Source organism: Mobula birostris, chromosome 11 (genome assembly GCF_030028105.1).
Source record: "Mobula birostris isolate sMobBir1 chromosome 11, sMobBir1.hap1, whole genome shotgun sequence".
NCBI classification, from domain to species: domain Eukaryota; kingdom Metazoa; phylum Chordata; class Chondrichthyes; order Myliobatiformes; family Myliobatidae; genus Mobula; species Mobula birostris.
Window position 1 is genome coordinate 64908774 of NC_092380.1, and position 27662 is coordinate 64936435.

General features: G+C 42.8%; 1 protein-coding gene across 5 annotated transcripts in view; it reads right to left on the reverse strand.

Moving 5' to 3' along the window:
- Nucleotides 1-27662, reverse strand: part of tesmin (testis expressed metallothionein like protein) — a 148670-nt gene that overhangs the window by 74468 nt on the left and 46540 nt on the right. For 4 of the 5 annotated variants that reach the window (XM_072272417.1, XM_072272419.1, XM_072272416.1 and 1 more), the window contains exon 3: nucleotides 5556-5642. In XM_072272417.1, coding sequence (XP_072128518.1) covers nucleotides 5556-5642 — 87 coding nt within the window. Of the gene's footprint in view, nucleotides 1-5555; nucleotides 5643-17149; nucleotides 17290-27662 lie in introns of all 5 variants that reach the window. The other variant, XM_072272420.1, reaches the window with a different exon arrangement.

Here is a 27662-nt window from a genome sequence, read left to right on the forward strand (position 1 = left end):
ATTCTGCTCTTAACACGCTTGAATTTCTGGCATACAGTTAGTGTCTACCATGGTGAAGACTGATGCAAAATATTTACTAAGTTCCCTCACCATTTCTTTATCCCTCATTAGTAGCTCTCTAGTTGTCAGGACACTGAAGCAGGGACCCACTTGCAGACCAAGTACTGTGTGCACTGTGATATTTACTGAGTAGCAAATCTACAGGAGCAACAGCCAGCATCAAAGTTCAGGCAGTGATCAAAAATTCCAGAGAAATCCAAAAATCAGAATTGGGAAACAGGCAGAGTCAATATTCAGACGAATAGAGTTCAGATACGAATGCTAGAAAGCCTCAGGAAAACACACTCGCACAATCTTGCAACAGGTAAAAACGCAGGACTAAAATACACTGAGCAATAAACAGAGAGGCAGATGATAGGTGGAGCACAACGAGTCACAAGTGGCAGCAGAACAGGTAATAATGAGAAACAGGTGAGAGGCAGAGTAACTCAGTAAACAGGGGCCGGAGAAGAGCAGGAGTGGGGGACAGGAGCACATGGACATGAAAACAAACAAGAGCACATGACAATATAAAACCACAGAATGACAGCTAGAGGGAAACATACAAAAAGACAGAGTTCAACTGGAGGTATCAACACTAGTGTCATTTTTCAGTGGTTCGATATCCACTCTTGCCTCTCTTTTACTTTGGGGGGGGGAAACCTTTGGTATCCTCTTTTACACTATTGGTTAGCTTACCTTCATATTCCATCTTTTCTCTCCTTATGGTCTGTTAGTTTTTAAAAGCTTCCCAATCCGCTAACTTCGCACTAATTTTTGCTTTATAGTATGCACTCTCTTTTGCTTTTATGCCTTTGAGTTTTTTTGCTGTCTTTGAGTTCCCTTGTTAACCATGGTTGCCTCATCCTCACTTTAGACTACTTCTTCACCTTGGAGATGTATCTATCCTGCACCTTCTGAATTACCTCCAGAAACTTCAGCCACTGTTGTTCTGCCATCATCCCAGATAGTGTCCCCTTCCAATCAACTTTAGCTAGCTCCTTGTTCATGCCTCATGCACCCTCAGGTTCTGAAGGAAACAGCTGGAGAGATTGCAGAGGCATTAATGATGATCTTTCAAGAATCAATAGATTCTGGCATTGTACTGGATGACTGGAAAATTGCAAATGTTACTCCACTATTTAAGAAGTGTGGGAGGCAGCAGAAAGGAAACTATAGACCTGTTAGCCTGACATCAGTGCTTGGGAAGTTGTTGGAATTGATTGTTAGGGATGAGATTACGGTGTACCTGGAAGCACATGACAAGATAGGCCAAAGCCAGCATGGTTTCCTGAAAGGAAAATCCTGCCTGACAAAGCTACTGCAATTCTTTGAGGAAATTACAAGCAGGATAGACAAAGAAGATGTAGTAAACATGGTGTACTTAGATTTTCAGAAAGCCTTTGACAAGGTGCCGCACATGAGGCTGCTTAGCAAGATGAGAGCCTATGGAATTACAGGGAAGTTATTAGTATAGGTGGAGCATTAGCTGATCGGCAGAAAATTGAGAGTGGGAATAAAGAGATCCTATTCTGGCTTATTGCCGGTTACCAGTGGAGTTCTACAGGGATCGGTGTTGGGACCGCTGCTTTTTACAATGTATGTCAATGATTTGGACTATGGTAGTGATGGATTTGTGGCTAAATTTGCTGAGGATATAACGACAGGTGGAGGAGGGGGAGTGTCGAGAAAACAGAGAGCCTGCAGAGGGACTTAAGGTTGTTTAGGGGAATGGCAAAGAAGTGGCAAATGAAATAAAATGTTAGAAAGTATATGGTCATGCACTTTGGTGGAAGAAATAAACAGGCAGACTACTATTTAGATAGGGAGAAAATTCAAAATGCAGAGATGCAAAGGGACTTGGGGGTCCTTGTGCAAGATACCCTAAAGGGTAATCGGTTGTGAAGAAGGCGAATGCAATGTTGGCATTCATATCTAGAGGCATAGAATGTAAGAGCCAGGATGTGATGTTGAGACTCTATTAGGCACTCGTGAGACCACACTTGAAGTACTGTGTGCAGTTTTGGGCTCTTTATTTTAGAAAGGATATACTGACATTGAAGAAGGTTCAGAGATGATTCACAAAATGATTACAGGAATGAAAAGGTTACCATATGAGGAGCGTCTGGCAGTCTTGGGCTGTATTCCCCGGAGTTCAGAAGAATGGCGGGGGCGGGGGGGGGGGTGGAATTCATAGAAACATTCTGAGTGTTAAAAGGCCTGAACAGATTAGAAATGGCAAAGTTATTTCCCATGGTAGGGGATTCTGGGACAAGAGGGCACGACTTCAGAACTGAAGGACGTCCTTTTAGAACTGAGATGCAGAGAAATAACTTTAGTCAGAGGGTGGTAAATTTGTGGAATTTGTTGTCACGAGCAGCTCTGGAGGCCAAGTCATTGGGTGTAGTTAAGGCAGTGATAAATAGGTTCTTGATTAGCCATGGCATCAAAGGGTATGGAGTGAAGGCAGGGGAGTGGGGATGACTGGAAGAATTGGATCAGCCCATGATGGAACGGCGGAGCTGTCTCAATGGGCTGAATGGCCTCCTTCTCTTATGGCCTCTATAATTCTCCTTACTCTACTGTAACATTGATAATCTGACTTTAGCTTCTTCCTCTCAAACTGCAGGTGAATTCCCTCATATTATGATCACTGACTCCTAAGTTCCTTTGCCTTCAGCTTCCTAATCAAATTTGGTTCATTACCCAACACCCAATACAGGGCCTTTCCCCTTGTGGGCTCAACCACAAGCTGCTCTAAAATGTCAACTCATAGGCATTCTACAAATTCCCTCTCTTCTGGGATTCAGCACCACCCTGATTTTTCCAATCCACCTGCATATTGAAATTTCACATTACTAATGTAACAGTGCCCTTTTTACATGCCTTTTCTATCTCCCATTGTAATTTGTATCCCACATCCTGGCTACTATTTGGAGGCCTGTAGAAAACTTCTATCAGGGTATTTTTACACTTGCAGTTTCTTAATACTACCCACAATGGATTCTACTTTTTCTGATCCCATGTCACTTCTTTCTAAGAATTTGATTTCATTTTTTTCTTACCAACAGAGCCACCCCATCCCCTCTGTCTACCTGTCTGTCCTTTCAATACAAGATGTATCCTTGGATGTTAATTGCCCAACAATGATCTTCTTTCAGTCACGACATGTTGGTGCACACAATATCATACCTGCCAATCTCTAATTGTGCTGCAACATCACATGACCTACCTTATTTTATATACTGCACACATTCAATGTAACACTTTATGTCCTGTGTACATCACCCTTTTTCGATTTTGCCCTCATGTTACACTTCAACTCATCCCACTGACTGCAATTTTGCCCTATCATCTGCCTGTCCATCCTCACAGCCTAACTACACACTGTATCTACTTGTCCACCAACTGCCCCATCCTCAGCCCTATCATTCCAGTTCCCATCCCCCCTACCAAATTAGATTAAATCCTCCCCAACAGTTCTAGCAAACATGCCTGCAAGAACATTGGTCTTCCTTGGTTCAAGTGTAACCAGTCCTTTTAGTACATACAGGTCATTTGTTCCCCAGAAGAGATTCCAATGATCCATAAATCTGAAACCCTAACCCTGCACTTATTCCTCAGCTACGCATTCATCTGCCAAATTATCCTATTCTTACCCTCGCTGGTGTATAGCACAGGCAGCAATCTAGATTATTCCCTGGAGGTCCTGGTTTTCAGCTTTCTACCTAACTCACGATATTCTCTTTCAGGACCTCCTCCCATTTCCTACCAATGTCATTGGTACCAATATGCACCACTACTTCTGGCCGCTCACCATTCTCATATAGAATGCTGTAGACCCAATCTGAGACACCCCTGACACTGACACCTGGGAGCCAAAATACCATCTGGATGCCTTTTTCACGTCCACAGAATCTTCTTGCTGCTCCCCTAACTATCAAATCCCCTATCACTACTGCACTCCTCTTCTAACCCCTTCCCTTCTGAACCACAAAGGCTGACTCAGTGTCAGAGACCTGGACACTGCTGCTCCTCCCAGTGGTCTTTCCCCTCAATAATAAGTGTATCGCTTTGGATCCTGCTGGAGGGTTTTGACCTATTACACTTCTAGATGGACAGAAATCACAGTGCGATTCAGGGAGCACTTCTTCAGATGGCAAAAGGAGTCAGTTGACAAGGACATGTGCAAGCACTTATCGTGTTGCTGAGTGAGGTGCCTCTGTAATTACCGCAATCTGCCTCGTCTCCCTTCTTGAATACATTCACTATTAGAGTATCCCTGAGCTCTAAGGACATTTATTCCTTTTCCCAGATCTCCAGGAGCAGGCCATGTATTTGGTTTGGGAGTGCTAGTCCACCTTCATATTTACATTTCATACAGATGTTCAAGAGTGTGCAGTTATGTTCATTGGCAATCACAGAGGAATCCATTACATTCAATATTTCTAAGACAGGAAATGAGCTAAAGAACAATAATTATGGCAACCTGTAATGCCATTAAAATCAATGACTATTTTAAAGAAGGAACCATTTTCTGAGCTTCATATTTATTAATATAAATTGAAAGCTAAGTCTAATTGATTCAGGAAATATTTATTTCGTACCTATTTATATACTGTTAGTGAGGATAGTGTACCAAACTTTCCATTAAAACACGCTTTGAATAAATAATAATGTGATGCCTTTAGATGTTAACATACAAATTATAAGATAAAGCTGTACCAAAACAGATGGTGGATATGCTGTGCATTCTTGGGTCTCAGTTGTTTAACTGATTTCTGATTGTTTTACACAGGGTTTTATGTCCCAATGCTTGGAATTCAGATTGTGATAATTAACATAAAGAAAGATAGCATAATTTTAACACTGTTGAAGAGGAAATTTAAGCCCCAGTGCATTTATAATGGTACTAATCAAAGCTTTCCAAAATTTATTTTTTCCTATTCTTTCCCTTTTGTTTAATTGAAGTTGCTGAAAAATCCCAAGAACACTAAATGGCTCTTTGATACCTCCTCCCAGTTGGTTATACTCCATAGATTATGAATCATGATTGGTTACTTGATCATTTGATGCTCCACAGTTGACACTGGTTTATCTCTCTGTATGAACTTGTCTATCTTCCAGTTCAAATCATTTTGCAGTGATTTAACTCCATCTGATTTTCCCTTTCTAAAGGTATAAAAGCAATTGCAATTCTCAGTGAGGCAATAAACAAAGTCACACCAGGCATTTCAGTTCAGGTAGTTATGTACCACTTTGGATGGTGAATTTATACTTTGAGATATTGAGAGAAATTGGCAGGAAATCTGCGCCAACTTGTTAGCTAGGTAAGTAATATAAAATGATTAATAAAGCAAGATTCGATTTGGAGAGGATAAACTATAAATAAGAAGCATTTCAGCAGGACATTGTTCTTATAGTGAAGACTTCAACTGTCTATTCAATGGCATGTTGTGCAATATAACTCTCCCAACTGTGACTATAATCACTTATCCAACCACATATTCACTCACCTGGCAGAGGTTATGGCTGGAAATAGGGAACTCACACCCAGGTGGATGGAAGGGCTGAAGCACAGCAGTTAATGGTCTTAAGGTTTGCTAAGAAAAAATTTAAAAATATATTGAAATCCATAAATAGTAATAATCTCTTATAATTAATTGCATAAATCAATTCCAATTTTGCCTATATGCAAGTTTATCCCATGTAATGAAGTACTGCAGTTCGTCCAAGTTTTCAGATTTCAATGTATCCACTTCCCAGCACTCCAACACAGATTCTTCACCTCACATACACCTTTCTGCCAGGTTCCCACATCACTTGATTGTCTTTAATTCTGAGAGGCAATCACTTGGAACAAACCCAGAAATGCGCACCTATAACTCCATGGGTGAAGTATTTTGATGATCTTCAACCCACTGAGTGAAAAATTCTTGAGTGTTGTTTTGCCCACCTCTTAACCTGGAATTATATTTTTTGATTCTAAGTACTGCAATCAGTGGAAACTGCTTCTGAGTAAACACCTGGTCAAAATGTCTGTCATTTGCTTCACAAGACCTCCAGTAATAATGGGACCATCTGGTTCCCTCCACATGCAATAACCTTCTCATCCCAGGAACCAACGCCACATTGCCCCAGTGCTAGTTTATCATTCTTAAGGTACAGAGCTCAAAACAGAACACAGTATGCAAGTGAAGTCTTATGTAAACTCCTGCAGAAATTCAGCAAAACTTCCTTACTTCTGCATACAAGCTCCTTATGGTAAAGACCAACTCACAATTTGCCTTTCTTTCTCTACCTGCAATTTAATTTTTGTGTTTCAGATGTAAATACTCCCACATCTCTCTGATCATCAATAACGAAATTATATTCTTACCAATAGTAAACTATCTACATTTCCTACTGATATGAATAACCAACTAATCTCCAACACTATGCTACTTTCTTATATATCTAATTAGCTGCAGTTAGACTGAGGTTAGGAATTTCTCAGTATTTATCCTTTGATGTTGAAACATTGCAAACCCTTAACATTGAAAAATAACACAATATCCATTACAGTGGTTTAAATAACAGCATTGTTGTAGTCCCCAGTGTAACTTCATGCTGTTTCAGCAGGAATTACTGAAATGCTCTATTTGAACTTTCTGCAGCCACGGTACTTAGCTATGTTGCTGAAGCTGCATCACCACTGGAGAGAGCTAATTATTTGGAGAATAATTTCAGTTGCTATACCAATTCTTTCAACGTGCAGGAAGCATACATCCTCTATCAGGATTCAATGAGAGAGACCTGCAGTGCTGGCAGGAAGTATACTGTGCAAGAAAGCCACTCCAGGTTTATAAACAGGCGATACTGGCAGTTCAGAGTAAAGCAAACTGCAGTGTTAACTTGAGTAACAAACAATGAGATTTGCCAGGATGAATCCTTAGAATCCTGCATGTTATTAATGTCTCCATCCCCTGCCCTCAACTGCACGGACATTCAGTAACGCCTTTTTTTACAATGCATTCATTCTGTGTCTAACACAAATAAGGAGCCTCTGCCTCTGTCTTTTGCTTTCACTTGTCCTGTTGCTCTCCCTTTTCCTTCTGCTCTCAAAGTTCTTCCTCCCCCTCCTTCTTTGTCTTAGTTGCATTTGCTCTCTCCCTCTTACCCTTACCGTTTCTCCCTTTCCTCCAACTCCCTTCATTGATATGCCTCTGTTCATCTTCTCTCTTAAGCTTTGGGTATTTCTCTCCCCTTCCACCTGCCTTCCTTCCTCCCTCCTTTTCCACCCCTCCAGTATTCTCCCCTCTTTGTATTCTGACTTTGAGACAAATTTTAATGCAACGTGGCATTTTAAATTACATCTTTCAGTCCTTCACAATTCAATATACATGGAGTCATAGAGCAGCTCAGCTCTATGACAGAAACGGTCCCTTTGGCCCATCTTGTCCATGCCAAAATATCATCCCATCAACCTGTACCTGGACATAACCCTCCACACCCCTCCCATTCAATGTAGTTATCAAAACTTCTTTCAAGTGTTGAAGTCAAGTCCACATCCACCATTTTCACTGGCTGCTCATTCCACACTCTCACCATTCTCTGAGTGAAACTGTTCCCCCTCATGTTCCCATTAATTCATGACCCCTAGCGCTTTTCCAACCTCGGTGGAAAAGCCTGCTTGCATTTACCCTATCTATACCCCTCATAGTTTTGCATACGTCTATCAAATCTCCCCTCATTATCCTGCGCTCTAGGGGATAAAGCCCTAACCTATTCAACCTTTCCCTGTAATTCGGTTCTTCAAGCCTTGGCAACATTCTTGTACAAGTAAATTTTCTCCCCACTTTCTCAACACACATCTTTACTTTCCACAGTATCCAATGTAAACATATATAATACAGCAACCAGCATGAACTCCAATACAATTCCCCTGCATGCATCATAGATGAGCAATAGCTGAGGAAGTTTATCACATGTCATGCACAATGCAGGAAACATAAGGCTCTTATATTGTGAGGACTGTGCTTTGGCTGTATCATAGATATCAGCTCAAAACACAGATTTACTTTGCTACTCATTTATTTGGATAGACAAAGCTGACTTCAGCCTTTATAGAATACTTCTGTCTCATTTAAAAAATAGTGGCAACCAATCATGGCCCATCAGTTCCAGTGTAAAATCATCTTGTGACCAAGTAATAAATGTTACAAACATATCCATAAATCAGTACGTGTAAAGTTATCCAGACTGCAGTCCACAGTAAACATTGTTACTTGTTGATGCTAAGATTCAGTATTTGCAGGTGAACATTACTATTGGGGATTTCCATATAGTGGCAGAAACTGAGTTCCAGAGGACTCATGAAGATGCAAAAGAGATGCACCGGCTGCTCCAGAAGAACATACCATTGAACTGGTGTTGGTATCCTGGCAAAGTACCAACTCAGACACTGGTATTGTGAAGGAATAAATTAGATAGTATTCGGAAATGCAAACGCACACATTGTATTTTCTATGTATTACAGTATTTACTCAACAGTATTTACTCAAATGCACACATTGTATTTTCTATATCTACTATGTAACCACTGCTAGCTCAATAGAAGGTATTCACTATGTAGCCATGACTTTTGACCTGTTCACTATTAATTCATGAAGAGAACTAGAATGAAACCAAGTAGAAAGATAACGGTGGCGAGTAAGGTGATGAAATATGTGGCAGTAGGTCAACGCAACACTAATTAAGAAATAACTGTGGTTAGGGATGAGAGGACATATGGTCTAAAATGTAAACTAGGACATAATTAAGTTGGGGAGTAAAACAATAGTGGGAAGTCGAGAGCGGATATATTGATGATATGTAATCACAGGTCGACTGGATATGATAATGTAGCTAAGATAGAAAATTGCTATAAAAAATGCTGTATACAAGCCTCAACGGGCAGTCAGCTGCTAGCTTTCAGATTGTCTCAGCTTTGATTTGCAAATTAAAGTTTAAAACATCTTGACAAGTTTTCTGTGTCTCCTTGTCGTTTGTGAGATACCACGACAAAATTGGCGTCATGAACAGGATCAGATAGAGACCCGCGAGGAAGGGAACGGCAGATTGGGACGCTTCCCGGTCCCTCAGGGACCCTCACGGGGCTAACAGAATTAAGGGTGCACCCAAAGAAAAATGGTGAGCGCTTTTTGCGATAATTCGGACTAAGAATTCTGTTGGTTTTGGGGGGTCTCGGGGACTCAGAAGTGTGAAGCAACTGCCGAAGGATCTCTCTGATCCAAAGAATCTGGCAGAATTGGGGATAAAAGGAGGCTCAGAGGATTAATCAAGAGCACGGCAGTGGGGGTAAGTACGAATAAAGTAATAATAAGTAAGAAAATTCCACGTGGTGTTGGTAAGTCCCTGTGGATACCGCTTCGCACAAAACGGTCTGAACAGGCAGGGAAAGAAAATTAAAAATCCTCGTGAATACCGCCTTAAGAAGTGTAAGGGTCTGCACAGGCGAGGTGTAAAAGGAAAAGGTTCTGTGGATACCACCCTAAGTAGGGGTCTGCATGGGCAGAACGTAATAAGAGATAAAGATAGTTTAATAGATAATTCAGACGCTGGTGAGATAAACCATAAGGCTAGGCATAGAAATAGAGTTAGAGAAATAGTATTATTAAATAGGCAAGTAGTGAGATTCTAAAAATACCATAATAGAAAAAGGAAAAAAGAGAACAACATGACAGAGAAAGGAACAGCAGTGGAAATATTGAGCAGAAAATTCCCGGTGTGTCAAGGTAAAATCGTGGAAATTTCAGAAAAATGGGAAAAAAGAACTAAAAAACTGGTCACGAAATGGCCAAGAGAAGGAACGTTTGATGTAAGCTTATGTGAGGAAATGGAAGCGCTAATTAAAAATCACAAACCCAAAGAAAGCATCACGAAAAGGAGCAGGAGGAACTACGAAAGGTAATAGAAGAAGACAGGGCAAAGATAGAACAGGAGAAAAGGGAAACAGAAGAAGAGATCAAAGGGTTACAGGAATTAAAAGCGAAAAGGGATGAAGAGAAATCTTTGTTATATGAGGACGGAACTGAACAGGCCAGAGCAGAAGGTGACTTGTCGGGAGAGTAAGAGTTAAGTAGCGAAAGAGAGGGTGCAGGAGAGTGTAGGCAGATAGGAGATAGGAGCCTTAAAGGGGTAAAAGAGAGAGTGAAAAGGCAGATATTAGAAACAGAGGAAGAGATTAGGAAATTACAGCAGAGAATGAATTTCCAACGGAAGTTTGAGGATTTCACATGGGCCTAAGCAAATGTTAGCTCAAGGCAGAAAGGAAGAACTCCACGAGGAGGCCAAGGGAGAAAGGAAACCCCGGAAAGAATCATGTGGCAGCCAGTAAAAACGTGCTCAGAAACAGATGGGGAGTCAGGCGAGGAGGAGAGTCAGGAGATGTGGGAAAGGAAAGGGAGAATGATGCTGTTGTTATTAAAAGGATTGGGACAAGTACAGTATATTCCTTGGGGATCCCAGGACCTGGAAGGGCTGAAAAACACCCTGCCCAGCCTACATGAGGGTGCAGGGAAGTGCATTAGGGCCTTTGAGGAAGAAACCACGGGACGAATGTTGGCTATGGGAGACTTGAAGGCGCTGCCGATAAGGCTGATGGGAATCTCCAAACTACAAGAGCTGATGGAAGTGGCTGGCATACAGAATGCGGAAAGCACACTGATTGACGGGGCCAGATTTGACACAGTGAGGCAGAGGGTATGGGTGCCCTCTGGGAGCTCTATCCACCCAAAATGGACCCCTGGGAGACACTGAAAATCCAGCAGCCTATATAGAAAATCAGTTGAAAAGGTGGAGACTGGAAACTGAACAAGAGGTGGAAGGCAACCCGTTTATGACCTTGATGTTCCGAAATACCGTTTTGGATGCAATGCCTCCCCAAGTTAAGTCTAAACTTGAGGAAGTGGTTGGACTGATGTCAATGACCCCACAGGAATTCAGGGACCATGTAGTCCATGTGGTCGAAAAATATCGAAAAGACAAACGAAAGTTGACTGAGCAGTGAGAAAAAGTGCAAAGAAAGCTGATACAAATGCAGCTTGAAGAACTTAAAAAGAAGGAAAAAGAAAAAGGCAAGAAGATGCTGCCAGCAGTGACCGATTTAAGCACAGCCGTTGAAATGAATGAAATGCATTATATGGAGGGACCGGTCGTGCCGTAAGACAGAGCCCAGAAAACCCCATGCCAATAATAAACATCTTTGGGGGAGCTTTTCCGTAAATGCCCTATCAGGGACAGGATAAATTTAAACAGCAGCACAGACAGGACTGGAAGTCCCAAGGAGGGGGGCAGAGAGGTTATGGGCAGGAAGGGCCAGTAAGGAAATAAGGGGAAAGAGAGATACAGAGACTGTGCTGGGGATGTAACCAGCCAAGACACATGAGAAGGGACTGCCCACGTAAGCCATGCGGGAACCAATGAGATGGGAACCACAGTCTAGCCAAGGACCAGTCCCACAGGCCCGAGTGGACCCGTGAACCCCTATGCAAGACTTTAGGGGTGCCCAGGGAACCCAGGTGGGAAGGGACACTACCCAGTGATAACAAGGGAGGCAGAAGAGGAACCCATTGTTCAGGTTGTGTTAGAAGGGCAGCTGACACCAATGATGATAGATACTGGAGCCACGTATACTTGCGTACAGCAGCAGTATGCCCTTCACCTTCCCATGTCAGGAAAATTTATTAAGACTGTAGGGTTCTTGGGAAAAACACAGTTGACACAATGTACAGCTCCAGTGAGATTAAGGATGGGCAGCAAAGGAATAGTTTTGCCGATATTAGTGTCCAAAGGAACTCCAATGAATTTGCTAGGCAGAGATGCTCTATTAAAACTAGAATTAAAATTAGAATGCACCAGAAGTTGGTTGAGTGCGGAAAGAGTAAATGTTCAATTACTAGTGTGGGAAGTCAAGAAAGCTAATGTCTTTTGGATAGGAGACAGAGAAGATCAGATCTGGAAACCTGGGAAAAATGGAAAAAGGGCATGCAGGCTATATTGCCCCAGGCTGTAGCGCCCAAATCCGAGTTACATTGCACAGTGATTTTTGACGAAACTCAGAACGAAGAGCTAGAGGAGAGATGGCACAAGGAGGCAGGTAACTGGCAGCACCTAAGAGGAGAAGCTATAATAATTGGGAGACAAGGGGCAGCCCTGCAAGTCAGGTGGAATACCTTCTTGGAAAAATGGTACAGGATACTGGAAACTGAGCCCCACATAACGCTGCTGGTAAATGAGGGGCATCAGTCTAAAGACCTAGGACCCTTGGTAAAGCACGCTGGAACCGTAGTGGTGTGGAGGAAAATTATGCCACAGGTGTGGGTATCGGGAGACAACAACTATTTTAAAATAGAGGTAGATATAGATATAGTAGGAACAACAAAGGAGGTCGAAGTAACTCCCCAACCACACCTGACGTTATTGGGAAAAGAGGAAGGCCAGCAGAGAGATAACAGGCTGGATAGGTTACCATCTATTCTGTGGTCACAATATGATGCGGATGTAGGGAGAATAAGAACAGCCAATCCAGTAGAAATAAAGCTGAAAAAGGGAGCAGTTCCACCCAGACCACAATATCCCTTGAAACCAGAGGCAGAAGAGGGAATAGTGCCAACGATACAGGGGCTACTGGAGGCAGGAGTACTCAAAAGGACAGACAGCCCATGTAATACCCCACTGTTACCTGTCCTTAAAGCGGATAAATCTAAATGGAGACTGGTACATGACTTGTGAGCGGTGAATGAGGTAGTGGAGAACTGGCCAGCGGTAGTTCCCAACCCACACACGCTCTTGACTAATGTTCCACCAGAGGCAGACTATTTTTCAGTGATTGATTTGTGTTCAGCTTTTTTCAGCGTTCCCCTGGCAGATCAGTGTCAGTACCTATTTGCATTTACATACAGAGACAACCAGTATACCTACACTAGAATGCTGCAAGGATTTAAACATTCACCACACGTATTTAATCAAGTGTTAAAGGTGGACCTAGAGGGTATATCGTTGGAAAGTACATTGATACAGTATGTGGATGATTTGTTGACTTGCTCCGAAAGTGAGGGACAGTGTGAACAGGATATCATAACCCTTTTAGAGAGACTGGCGCATGGAGGGCATAAGGTAACTAGAAAGAAGCTGCAATTTTGCAAGCAACAGGTAGCATACCTAGGTAGAGTGATATCCAAGGGAGCAAGGGTGATAGCGCCGGATCAAATTGAGGCTATAACTAAAGCTCCCAAGCCCCAGACAGTGAGACAGATGATGACGTTTCTGGGACTGACAGGATATAGTTCAGATTGGATTGAGGAATATGCTGAAATTGTAACGCCACTAGGGAAAATAATGAAGGAAGTAGGACATACAAGCTTGAGGAGTAGTCTACAGTGGAATGAGGAGGCAGAAGTGGCTTTCAATACTATAAAGCAGGAATTGCAGTCAGCCCCAGCATTAGCTTTGCCTGACTACGAGAAGGCCTTTCATCTGTACGTACCCAACCAACAGGAAGGTTATGCCACGGCAGTTCTAATGCAGGAGACTGGCACAGGTAAAGCAAAGCAACCAATAGCATACTACAGTGCAAAGCTGGATGAGGTGGCTCAGGGGTACCCACCTTGTTACCAGGGATTGGCGGCACTATACTATGCATATGAAAAGGCATCATCCGTAACCATGGGCTAACACACCACAAGGTAGCAGAATTACTGGAAAGAGGGAAATTCGTGTTGACACCAGCCAGGATAGCAGCATATCAGATGCTACTGACATTTCCAGATATAACTATACAGAGATGCGCCACCAGTAAACATAGCTGATTATGTCCCTTTAGGGTATGAAGGAGAACCCCATGATTGTGTAGGGAAAACAATGACATTCGCTAAATTGAGAGCAGATTTACAATCAGAACCATTAGAGGACGAAGATAAAAAGGTCCTGTTCGTGGATGGCTCTTGTTACAGAGATCACGATGGGAATCACGCAGGGTTCTCAGTAGTGCAACAGGATCAGGCAGACTTCGAGGTCATCAGAATAGAGGCATGTCCCCAACCGTGCTCCTCCCAGCTAGCGGAAATAAGAGCTTTGACTGCAGCGTGTGAAATGATGGAAGGAGAGAAAGTAGATATCTATACAGATTCAGCATATGCTCATGGAGTGTGTCATTTGTTTGGGGTAGTGTGGAAACAGAGAGGTTTTAAAAAGAGCAGTGGAGATCCCATACAGCACTGTCAGCAGATTTTAGATCTAATGAAAGCACTGATGAAACCTAAAGCACTGGCTATAGTAAAATGCCAGGCACATAAAAAAGGAAACGATGCAGTAACAAAGGGAAATCAAGCTGCAGATGAAGCAGCCAGGAAAGCGTCTGGGTGTACATCCGCTGTTATCGCACCCCAGGTAAGTCTAGAGCCGGAACCTATGGTAGAGGACTTAATTGAAATACAGGGAAAGGCAACTTTGGCAGAGCAAACACTGTGGAGACGAAGGGGGGCCAAGCAGAACCCAGAAGGCCTATGGACCACGGAAGATGGCCTACTGGTAGCTCCCACCCCTTTACTGACTATCCTGATCTCAGAAGCATATGGGATGGATCATTGTGCAAGGGGGGAAGTAATAAGGAAAATAAAAAAGGATGGATTTTGGTTGCCTTATTTACAGGCTTCAGTAGATCATGTATTGTCACAGTGCGAGGTATGCGCGCAGAATAATGTTCGGAAAGGAATTACAACCCCAATAGGTCATATACCCATACCTGAAGGGCCATTTAAACACCCAGTGATTGACTATGTAGACATGATAAAAACAGTAAGAGGGAAAAGATACATGTTGGTGGTAATCGACAGATTCAGCAGATGGGTAGAGGCAGTACCCTCGAAAGATCAAGGGGCAGGAACAGTGGTGAAATCCCTGACAAACGAAGTGATCCCAAAGTTTGGGATACCGACAGAAATGAGCTCAGACAATGGTTCAGCTTTCATCCAAAAAGTGGTCAAGTTAGTACTGCAAGCACTGAGAATAAAGCAAAGATTTGGATGTGTGTATCACCCTCAGTCGCAGGGTATGGTGGAAAGAATTAACGGGACCTTAAAAACTAAACAAAATCTGTGCAGATACTAAACTCAACTGGGTCGATGCACTACCGTTAGCATTAATGAGTTACCGCATGCAGACTAATCGGATGACGTGTCTAACACTGCATGAAATGCTAACCAGAAGGCCCATGCCAGTGCCCCAGTGGAGAGGACCATATAAAGGGCCTAGTTTGGAACAATTGGAATTGGAATTAAAACAATACATGCGGCAATTAACTATGATACATAAGTCTATTTATGCACAGGAAAAACAGAAAGAGCCAGAGATCGATCAAGGGGAAGGACCAATCAAGCCAGGCGATCAGGTCTACGTGTGAGCGTTTTGAAGAAAGTAGAACGAACCCAGAAGGGAAGGGCCCTTTACAGTAACCAAAGCATCACCCACCGCAGTTCAAGTGGAAGGACGCTCCACCTGGTATCATCTCAATCACTGCACTAGAGCAATCCCGCAGGTACAATCAGGTGGGCCACCCGAGGTAAGTGGTGAAGAGGAACAAACAGTAGGGGACAGACAAGAGGAACAAGAAGCTGATACTGAACCGCAGGAACTTGACCAAGTAATAAGGGAAATTTTTGGTCCTGAGGACAGGCCCGAAGACCCTAAGGATGGGGTTATGGATGGTAGTACTCTTCCAGATAATGGGGACGACTTGGGGGCGACCAGTCCCGCCCCCCCGGGATGATACACTCAGATACTCTTGTGTAGATTTGGAGACCATTAATTTGGCAGATGTGGCATGGGACTGTTAGGATCCCACAAAACCTGAGAGAAAGGAGTAAGAGGAGCACAGCAGTTACCTCCGTACCATGGTACCAGGACATGTGGTACCAGTGGGCAAATTACACAGCAGGGATGATGAAGAGACAGAATTGTTATCTATGCTCAAGGGCAAGCCCGGTGCAACACGTAGCCCCCATGCCTTGTAACTCCTCCACCTGCACGCAATGGCAAAAGGAGCGGAGGGGGCAGTGTGCGCGGCAGTGTCCAAGTGTAGTCAAGACCTGCAGTATGGGAATTTGTAGCGGAACAGATCCTTGTTATCAGAAATGTATTGATAACACATCAATGTGCCCTTATTGGTGTATGTTATACCAGGCTTCCTCACAGTTTGATCAAAACAAGCTTGCCTCTAACTGTAATTACAGCAGACCGTGGGCTATAAATAAAAGAAGCCAGACACCTACATTGGGAAAGCTTAAAATGCAGGAACATTTGAGTTATGAATATTTCACGCGGACGGGTCACCTCTCGGTTGGGCATTTCAGCGGCAACTGTGTTAAGATTTGGGATGTAACCCCAGGCCGAAGATACCAGACAGGTACCCCTCTGCCCGAGGGTGCACTGAACTCCTGACCATCCCGTTAGCAGATACCTGGTGGCTGTGTGGAAAGGAGGGGGGTTTGAGATCCACGCTTCCCCTTAACTGGGCGGGTACAAGAAGTTGTAGTATCCCCTGAAATACAGTTTGACACCTCGAGGCAACAGACACTAAAACGGAGGAAGAGAAAATATGAGCCCGACCTGACGATTCGGATCAACAGTATAGGACAGCCGAGGGGTATACCTAACGAGCTTAAGGCAAGAAATGAGATTGCTGCGGGCTGGGAAGCACTTATACCTATAATAGGGATTAGCAAAAATGTTGAATGGATAAATTATATATATTATAATCAACAAAGATTCATTAACTACACCGATGATGCACTAGAGGCTTTGGGACAGCAGCTAGATGCAACCAGTAGAGTGGTGTAGCAAAATAGACAGGTACTAGACTGGCTATTGGCAGAGAAAGGAGGGGTTTGTGTAATGTTTGGAGAACAGTGCTGTACTTTTATACCAAAAACACTAATCCGGAGTGATCGTTTACCAGAGCAATGAATAAACTGAAAAATCTAAGAAAGGAAGTTAAACAAAATGCAGGGTTTGGACACCAGTTCTTTGACTGGTTAAATAGTAAACTAGGAGGATGGGGAGCATGGCTGACCAAGATTGCAGTAACCATCGGTATTGTATTACTAAGCTGTGCGGTCATTCTGTGCTGTTTTCTTCCATGCCTCAAATCGCTTGTAGTACGTGCTGGAATGAAACGGTTTCCGATGCTCCTGGAAATTATTGGGTCGAGCCCTACGGAGAAAGAAGCATCGATGATGTATTCGTACAGTCTATGAGACACGCAAGACGAACAGGAGAGAGATGAAATATGTGGGGATTAGACTGTGAAAGCTCCTGAGTCTTTTTCCCTGTCTCAGATACAAAGGGACGGGTTTTTGGCTCAGCGGCCTAGGGAGGTAGGGAGAGAACACTTTGAGTCCTTAACGCAGGAAACTATAGTTTAACCCAAATTTGGGAGTAAAGGCGGGGCTTTATTTGAGCTTTAGTGCATAGACTCTCAGTCCTCTCTCTCTCTGTATGAGACCCTGGGGGTCTCAAAGGGCAGATTATATTGGAAAACGCAAACGCACACATTGTATTTTCTATGTATTACAGTATTTACTCAACAGTATTTACTCAAATGCACACATTGTATTTTCCATATTTACTATGTAACCACTGCTAGCTCAATAGAAGGTATTCACTATGTAGCCATGACTTTTGACCTGTTCACTATTAATTCATGAAGAGAACTAGAATGAAACCAAGTAGAAAGATAACGGTGGTGAGTAAGGTGATGAAACATGTGGCAGTATGTCAACGCAAGACTAATTAAGAAATAACTGTGGTTAGGGATGAGAGGACATATGGTCTAAAATGTAAACTAGGACATAATTAAGTTGGGGAGTAAAACAATAGTGGGAAGTCGAGAGCGGATATATTGATGATACGTAATCACAGGTCGACTGGATATGATAATGTAGCTAAGATAGGAAAATTGCTATAAAAAGTGCTGTATACAAGCCTCCATGGGCAGTCAGCTGCTAGCTTTCTGATTGTCTCAGCTTTGATTTGCAAATTAAAGTTTAAAACGTCTTGACGAGTTTTCTGCATCTCCTTGTCGTTTGTGAGAAACCACGACAATAGGAGGAGTACTTTTCATGAGCAGAGATAACTGGCTGGAAGGGTTGTGTTCAGGATGGAATGGGGAACTGCTGTCTCAGCTCCACAGGAATTGGATCAGGTCAGTTGCGCTGACCTGGAAGTGTTAAATGAGACAGCTTATTCTATGAAGCAATGGCAGCTTTAAAATAATGAGCAGCACCACAGTGGTTCAGGCAGCAAAATGGTATTATCAGTAATCTAGGTCTCCACTGAGCTTCTGGATGTAGTGTGGCTGTCATTGTTATGCTGTTATGTTGGTGTATTTAGAGCTTAGAACTCTGAGCTGAGTGAGATATCGATATATCATTTAAGCATGAGATAGTCAGTGCTGTCTTCCATCCCCCAGGACAACATGGCCCTGAAAGATGAATGGCAGCAGTGACTGCATAATAAACTAGTCGTGTCAGCTACCAGTGTACCTGGAATTAACTATTACAGCGTCAGCTGGCTTACACTTCCCTGTTAATAAATAATTGAGAGTTGTGAATGGGAATGTTTGTGACCACGTGAGCACAGTCTACGTGGGGAGGTCTGCAAGGGCAGCAACTTGCCAAGTTTATATGCATTCTCCTCTGGGAGAAGTAAATGGAATTTTTTTCCTCAGTAAACAGCTTCAGTAACCTCCCTGAAGCATCATCAGTGAATGGGCAACTGTGACAAGTGGCATGTATCAACACTTGCAAGACGTAATGATCCAGAGCCTATGAAGCTCATAGCGATAATAACCATGACATAGATAGTGAGAGCTGGTGGAGTATGTATGCTGGAATTGGAATTGGTTTATTATTGTCCTATGTATTGAGATAAAATGAAAAGCCTGTCTCGCATACTGTTCATACAGATTGTCATTACGTATTGCACTGAGATAAAACAACCATGCAGAATAAAGGCTAACAGCTTCAGAGAAAATGCAGTGCAGGTAAATAATAAGGTGCAAGATCACAAGAAGGTAAATTGTGAAATCAAGAATCCATCTTATCATACTAGGGAAACATTTAATAGTCATACAATAGCAGGGTGGAAGCTGTTTTTCAACAGGATGGAATGTGCTTTCAGGCTTCTATATCTCCTGCCCAATGGAAGAGGGGAGAAGACCGAATGTCTTTAATTATGCCGGCTGCTTTACTGAGACTGCAAGAAGTATAGACAGAGTCCATAGACAGGAGGATGATTTCTGTGTTGTGTTGACCTCTGTCCACAACTGTGTCCATTTCTTGCAGTCACCAAGCGCTTATGATTCCAGGTGGAATACTTTCTTTCGTGCATTGATAAAAATTCTGAGCTTGTACTTGAGGTTTTGAGAGGTCACACATGTCCATAATGACTACTTTGTCAAAGTACAGTCTGCATATACATCATTATTCCAAGAGGTCGAGAAACGATTATGGCTTCCTATAAGTACTGGATGGAAAAGGTGCTCGTGGCCATCCCTTCTAAATGTTCTGTGACCTGGTCTCCCATGGGTGGGCTGCTGTGTTGAAATTATCTGTGAGGGATGAATGCAGACAAATCCTTGTCAGAAGTCAGTTTTGCTTGCAGAATAATAGTGAACGGAAAGTTCAGTCTTCACTTTAACTGTTGATCAGAGTAAACTGTCAGCTTGCAGAATGGTGTGTAGCAGTCCAGCTAGGAAGGTGAGTTGAGTGGCTTAGCCGTTTAAGTACCACTGTTTTTGAGCGATAAAATCTGGATCCCCTGTAAATGAACAATGATTGATAATTTTCTGACAAATCTGGCAGAAAATCTCATTGAGAATGAATTTGGTGTGTTGTTCATCTGTTGACATAACACAAGGGGGGTTCCATATTGGAAAAAATGCCAGGGAACTCCAAATTACAAGGATATAATTTCACTGATAGTTACTAATGCAAGCAAAAATGTTGGCAAAATCACTTGGCTTTGCTGTAACACTATTTTCAAAAGAATTGCATGGTATATTTGGGCTTTCATGAATGAAGTTCATGGCTTACTTTCATACCAAGATTTGTGTTGTCAGCAATCTTGATCTATTTCACCAGATGCTTCAAATGACTATTAAAAATGTCAGTAACTGACAGCCCAGCAATGATCTTTGTAGCATTTCTCTCATACTTAAATGTCAGTATGAAAACAATCCATTTACTCTTACTCTGTCAACATTGGAAAATAAAATTCTATCCCTAATCTCATGAACCCTCATGCTAATTTAACAACTTTTCATTTGATACCTTATTAAACCTCTTTTGGAACTGTAGTTATGCTATGTTCACTGTCTTCTCCATATATGTTCTATTAGATTCTTAAAAACCTTTCTTAGTTTGGTCAAATAGTTTCCCTTTCATAAATAACATTGATTTTGTGCAATTACTCCTACAACTTATTAATATACATTTCTTAAAAAATTATTTCAGTTCTTTTCCAATAAATAATATAAGTAGTTCCCTATTCCCTCTCTCCCTTCCTCCTTCAATAAAAATGGCTGTATGAAAATTTTAACTATGTCATAGGGAGACTTGCCAATATGGCACTTATTTTGTACCATTATCTGCAACTGCAGCTCCCACTGATCAACTTTGGGCTTCAAAGTCCTCATGATAAATGACGCCATTGCTATCATATGAAGTTGGCAACAAAGAAGTGAACAGTCTTTTAGCACAAACAATGAAGTGAGCACTTTACATTTACTCTGTTCACTTTTCAGGATGTGGCCACCAATGATAAAGGCACCATTTAATGTTCATCACTATTTGCACTTGAAAATGTGTCATGTTGTGAGAACACTGAAGGCCTTCTGAGAAAAATATTCCCACAGTACACACAGTCACTCTAGGTTCCAGCATCTGCAGTCTCTTGTGTATTTCCATATTCGTGTTGGAGAATGAGCTCTAGATCTAGATTAATGTAAGAATGGAAACATATTTCTAAGTTAGGATGGCCTATGACTTGAGAGGGGAGCTTGCAAGATGATAGTGTTCTTAATTTTCTTGGTGGCAAAGGCCAAAAGTTTGGAAGTACAATCAGAGTAACCTTGGCAAGTAACTGCAGTCAGTTTTATAGATGGCTCACATTGCAACCATGGTGCACAATAGATGAGGAAATGACTATATATGATATTGAATGGGTTCTCCTGTAAACAGACCACTTCAGCCTGGATATTATAGGGCTTTCTGAGTGTTGAGTTACACTAATCAGACTCTTGATTTGTGCTGTGTGAAGCAGGGTAAGGGTTTCAAGTGTCAGGATGTGAATCACACTGGAGGAAATTCAGATTCTGATTTATAGTCACATTAAACTGTGGTTAGTTCAATTGTTTCTGATCATTGACAACTCCTGGAATGTTGATCATGGGCTGATGCCAATTGTTATCTAGGTCTTGCTGCATGACTGTTTTATAGACTTTGATATTCTTAGGATTTGCAAATGGAATTAAGCATTGTGCAATCATCAGGAAACATTTATATCTCTAGCCTTATGACAAAAGAAAGGTAATTTTAATGAAGTAGCTGAAGATAGCTGAACCTAAGACTGAGGGACATCTGCAGTGATTTCCTAAGGTTGAGCTGATTGACTTCCACTAACTATACCTATCTTCTTTCATACAAGGTAATACTCAAACCATTGAATTTTTTTCTTGCTGATGCACATTAACATCCTTTTGATGAGGGATTCTCTAACTCAGTACAATGCAATTTCAGTGTCGAAAGTAATGGTGTTCATTGTATTTCTTATAATGAGGTCTCTAATTGAGTAGTCCTGGAGTGGTAAGTAAACATTCTTGTGGACACAAAGATACAGAATAAAAATTTAAGGATTCAAAATTTTTTTTATTTTCAGTGCATCTTGCTCAGCTTCTTCCAATTTTTTACAATTCTAATAATTGGTGTGTGTGTTTATTATTTTGAATATATTATTTTATGTGAATTTTTATATTCAGAAGGACGGGAGAAAAAGATGAGTCAGTTAGAAGGTGGAGGGGAGGGGAGGGAGAAACATAAGGTGATTGGTGAATTGGTAAAACCCGGGGGTGGGATGAAGTAAAGAGCTGGTCAGTTAATTGGTGAAAGAGATACAGGGCTGGAGAAGGAGGAACCTAATAGGAGAGGACAGTAGGCCACGGAAGAAAGAGAAAGGGGGAGGAGCACCAGAGGGAGGTGATAGGCAGGTAAGGAGATAAGGTGAGAGAGAGGAAAAAGGGGATAGGGAATGGTGAAGTGGAGGGGGGGAGAGGTGTTGTCCTTGACGGTAAGTTTGAGAAATCAATGTTCATGCCATCAGGTTGGAGGCTACCCAGGCAGAATATAAGGTGTTGCTCCTCCAACCTGAGTGTGGCCTTAGTAGAGGACAGTCACGACAGTACAGGAGGCCATGGATTGACATGCTGGAATAGGTATGGGAAGTGGAATTAAATTGGGTGGCCACTGGAAGATGCTGCTTTTTCTGGCAGACAGAGCATAGGTGCTCAGTGAAGTGGTTTCCCAATCTATGTTGGGTCTCACCGATATACAAGAGGTCACACCGGGAGCACCGTATACAGTAGATAACCCCAACAGAGTCACAGTTGAAGTGTTACCTCACCTGGAAGGACTGTTTGGGGCCCTGAATTGTCTTGAAGGAGGTGGTGTAGGGGCAGGTGTAGCACTTGTTCCGCTTGCAAGGATAAGTGCCAGGAGGAAGGTCAGTGGAGGGACGAATGGACAAGAGAGTCATGAAGGGAGCAATCCCTGTGGAAAGTGGGGTGGGGGGTGGGATCACATTGGCGATGGCAGAAGTTATGGAGAATTATGGGCTGGAGTGGAGGCTGGTGGGGTGGTAGGTGAGGACAAGAGGAACCCTATCGGGATAGGGTTAGTGCACACAGTTTTCCCCATGCAGTAAACTAAATCAATAAATAGCTAAACTACTTTCGAGTTGTTTAAAAGAGAGATGTTGGATAGTATGTTGGGAAAATTCATGCACTTCTGTAGTTGCTGTCATGAAATTTCCTGCTTTCAAGATCAGTATAACAGAAGCAACACACATCAAAGTTGCTGGTGAACACAGCAGGCCAGGCAACATCTCTAGGAAGAGGTACAGTCGACATTTCAGGCCGAGACCCTTCGTCAGGACTAACTGAAGGAAGAGTTAATAAGAGATTTGAAAGTTGGAGGGGGAGGGGGAGATCCAAAATGATAGGAGAAGATAGGAGGGGGAGGGATGGAGCCAAGAGCTGGACAGGTGATTGGCAAAAGGGATACGAGAGGATCATGGGACAGGAGGTCCGGGAAGAAAGACAAGGGGGGGGACATCTGTCCCCCACTTTTCCTTCGCTACATTGACAACTGCATTGGCACTGCTTCCTGCACACATGCAGAGCTCGTTGACTTTATTAACTTTGCCTCCAACTTTCACCCTGCCCTCAAGTTTACCTGGTCCATTTCCGACACCTCCCTCCCCTTTCTAGATCTTTCTGTCTCTGTCTCTGGAGACAGCTTATCCACTGATGTCTACTATAAGCCTACAGACTCTCACAGCTATCTGGACTATTCTTCTTCCCACCCTGTCTCTTGCAAAAATGCCATCCCCTTCTCGCAATTCCTCCGTCTCCACCGCATCTGCTCTCAGGATGAGGCTTTTCATTCTAGGACGAGGGAGATGTCCTCCTTTTTTAAAGAAAGGGGCTTCCCTTCCTCCACTATCAACTCTGCTCTTAAACGCATCTCCCCCATTTCACGTACATCTGCTCTCACTCCATCCTCCCGCCACCCCACTAGGAATAGGGTTCCCCTGGTCCTCACCTACCACCCCACCAGCCTCCGGGTCCAACATATTATTCTCCGTAACTTCCGCCACCTCCAACGGGATCCCACCACTAAGCACATCTTTCCCTCTCCCCGCCTCTGCTTTCCGTAGGGATTGCTCCCTACGCGACTCCCTTGTCCATTCGTCCCCCCCATCCTTCCCCACTGATCTCCCTCCTGGCACTTATCCTTGTAAGCAGAACAAGTGCTACACATGCCCTTACACTTCTTCCCTCACCACCCCAGGGCCCCAGACAGTCCTTCCAGGTGAGGCAACACTTCACCTGTGAGTCGGCTGAGGTGATATACTGCGTCCAGTGCTCCCGATGTGGCCTTTTATATATTGGCAAGACCCGACGCAGACTGGGAGACCGCTTTGCTGAACACCTACGCTCTGTCTGCCAGAGAAAGCAGGATCTCCCAGTGGCCACACATTTTAATTCCACATCCCATTCCCATTCTGACATGTCTATCCACGGCCTCCTCTACTGTAAAGATGAAGCCACACTCAGGTTGGAGGAACACCTTATGTTCCGTCTGGGTAGCCTCCAACCTGATGGTATGAACATCGACTTCTCTAACTTCCGCTAATGCCCCACCTCCCCCTCGTACCCCATCTGTTACTTACTTTTATACACACATTCTTTCTCTCACTCTCCTTTTTCTCCCTCTCTCCCTCTGAATATACCCCTTGCCCATCCTCTGGGTTCCCCTCCCCCCCCTTGACTTTCTTCCCGGACCTCCTGTCCCATGATCCTCTCGTATCCCTTTTGCCAATCACCTGTCCAGCTCTTGGCTCCATCCCTCCCCCTCCTGTCTTCTCCTATCATTTTGGATCTCCCCCTCCCCCTCCAACTGTCAAATCTCTTACTAACTCTTCCTTCAGTTAGTCCTGACGAAGGGTCTCGGCCTGAAACGTCGACTGTACCTCTTCCTAGAGATGCTGCCTGGCCTGCTGCGTTCACCAGCAACTTTAATGTGTGTTGCTTGAATTTCCAGTATCTGCAGAATTCCTGTTGTTTGCGTCAGTATAACAGAACTATATTTTCAATGTGCATCTCCAAAGCTACAGTGTTCCTCTGATATATGACCAGTGGCCTAGGTTATGTGCCAAAATTCTGGATTGGCTTGAAAAACAAATACTGTATAATCTGACTTGAAACAGGTTTGGGGCCAATTGCAGCAGGTTAATATTTACAACCACATTATTGACATAAACTTTAGATCTTCCAGTCCAATAGACAGACAATCTACAGTTCACATTTTGGGTTGAAATTTAACTCTCGGCTCTGCTTGTACCCTGAAAATCTGACTGGTATGAGATGAGAATCATGGAGGAGGCCTGTACTGATGGGTAAGCCTCATTAGCTGCAGTATTTAGGCACGTCTGTATATTGGCTGGAGCTCTGTCAAATGTATAACATAATATTTCCTTATTGCTCAATTTGTAGCTTGATTTGTAAGACTCTGATACAAATATGCGTTCTCAGAAAGTTCTGAAATTATCAGTTATTCCCTGTTGTATTAGTTAAAGACAGAACCATCAGGATGTCACAGTAGAGTGGCCACACAGTCCTCTGGGTTTAGACCTCTGGGCACAAGGAGTGCTAGTCCTTTCCTTGTATGGGTCTGGGCTAACTCCAGTGGCTTCACCTTGCTTTAGGTTCTGGTGTCAGAGATGGTTCCAATCACTTGTCTGTTCAGGGATGCTCTTCTGGTACCCAAGCCCTTACTGACTCCCTCGGAAGAACTTGCCATAATGCTTAGGGCTAGGCTTGCACATGAAGCAATTGCACTGTGAACCTAACATTAATTTTAGTGCAAATTAAACTTACCTAGAAGTTCCAATTTTACTGAATTAAACAAAAGTGAAATGAAGCCTTATCATAAGCAATGTCAGAGGAGTGCATTTTCATTAAAACCTGCAAATTTTGGAATGATAGATAGATGGGAGAGATGGGGAGTGCTGTAATCCAGGTGGGGGTTGATGGAGCAGCAAAAATAGCAGATCAGCACAGAGTAGATGGGCTGATAGGCCTGTTTCTGTGCTGTGGTGCTCTACAGTATACGTATGTGTATATATTTTATCTGACTTCTGTGGTGCAAATTTAATAAAGCTGAGCAAGCAAACTCGTTAAGCTTGTATTGATTGACTGTATAAAAGAAACAGAATATCTAGTAACAACACTAAAATTCTATAGATAAAATTCATAAAGGTCAAATGTCAACCAGTGTGTGGTTCTTAGCCACAGAAATTACCACGGGACTTGAACTTAGTGGAGAACGCTGCTCCATAGAAAGATGATGTGATTGTGAAATCTGCCTGCTGATTTCATCTGTCAAGGCACCTGGTATCGGACCATCCTCTTTAGATTCAGTTGCAATGTTTGCTGCAACCTTTCTGATTTCTACCTGAAATCAGTTATTAGTTATAATTAACTTAATATTTCAACATCATTAGCACATTCATTTTGCATTTCCAAAGCAAAAGCTTCTTTTAAGGAGTAGGAACTTTATGTGTTTAGTACTCCTTATCTCATGTAAAAATGTGCTGATTCAGGTTTGGGTAGTTTCAATCTAATCCTTAATGGTTTTAAACACTGAGCTCTCCACCTCCAATAATATAATACTTGCATTTTTGTTGTAATTTCACAAATGGAAACCACAAAGAGCAAGTACAGGAAAAAGAAAAGCAATCAGAGCCATCAGGTTGGAGGCTACCCAAACAGAATACAAGGTGTTGTTCCTGCAACCCAAGTGTGGCCTTATAAATTTGAAAGGTGGGGGAAGGGAAGAGCCAACCTGATGGCATAAATGTTGATTTCTCAAACTTCCAGTAATGCCTCTCCTCCTTCACCATTTTCCATCCCCTTTTCCTTCTCTCATGTTACTCATGTTATCTCTTTGCCCGCCCATCGCCTACCTCTGGTGCTCCTCTCTGCCCCCCCTTTTTTCCTTCTGCCATGGCCTTCTGTCTCTTTCACCAATCAACTTCCTAGCTCTTTGCTTCATCCCTCCCCCTCCAAGTTTCACCTATTGCCTGGAGTTTCTCTCTCCCGTCCCCCCACCTTTCAAATCTACCCCTCAGCTTTTTTTCTCCAGTCCTGCCGAAGGGTTTCGGCCCGGAACATCAACTGTACTTCTTTTTCCCATAGATGCTGCCTGGCCTGCTGAGTTCCTCCAGCATTTTGTGTGTGCTGTATCTCACTTTGTTCACTTGTCCCTAATCCACACCTTACGCAACAAAAATCTAGTGTCTTTTTTAAACATTTTCATAAAAAACAGTACGACAAAATCTTTGGCACATTCCATCTTGAGTGCTATATTCACTTCTAGGCCTTACATAGTCATAGTCATAGTCATACGTTATTGATCCAGGGGGAAATTAGTTAAATCTCTGAGTTTCATACCTACAGGTTGCTTAGGTAACTCCATTCTGTTAAGAGCTGGTGTGTCACTATACTTTTGAACTAATGTCCTCGAAAGACATACTTTTGATGCCATGTTCCTTACATGTTGATACCTCTCAGGCTTAGGTTAAAAATCGTTCTGCTACTTCAGAAAGGGCTGCACTGATTCTGGTCAGTGCCATTCAGGGCAGAGACAACCATGTTTAATCCTTGCAGATTGCTGGTGCTGTATACGGGCTTGATTGAGAAAAAGTTAAGAATGAAGTTCTGAAAACTGAATCAAGAGTGTTATTCA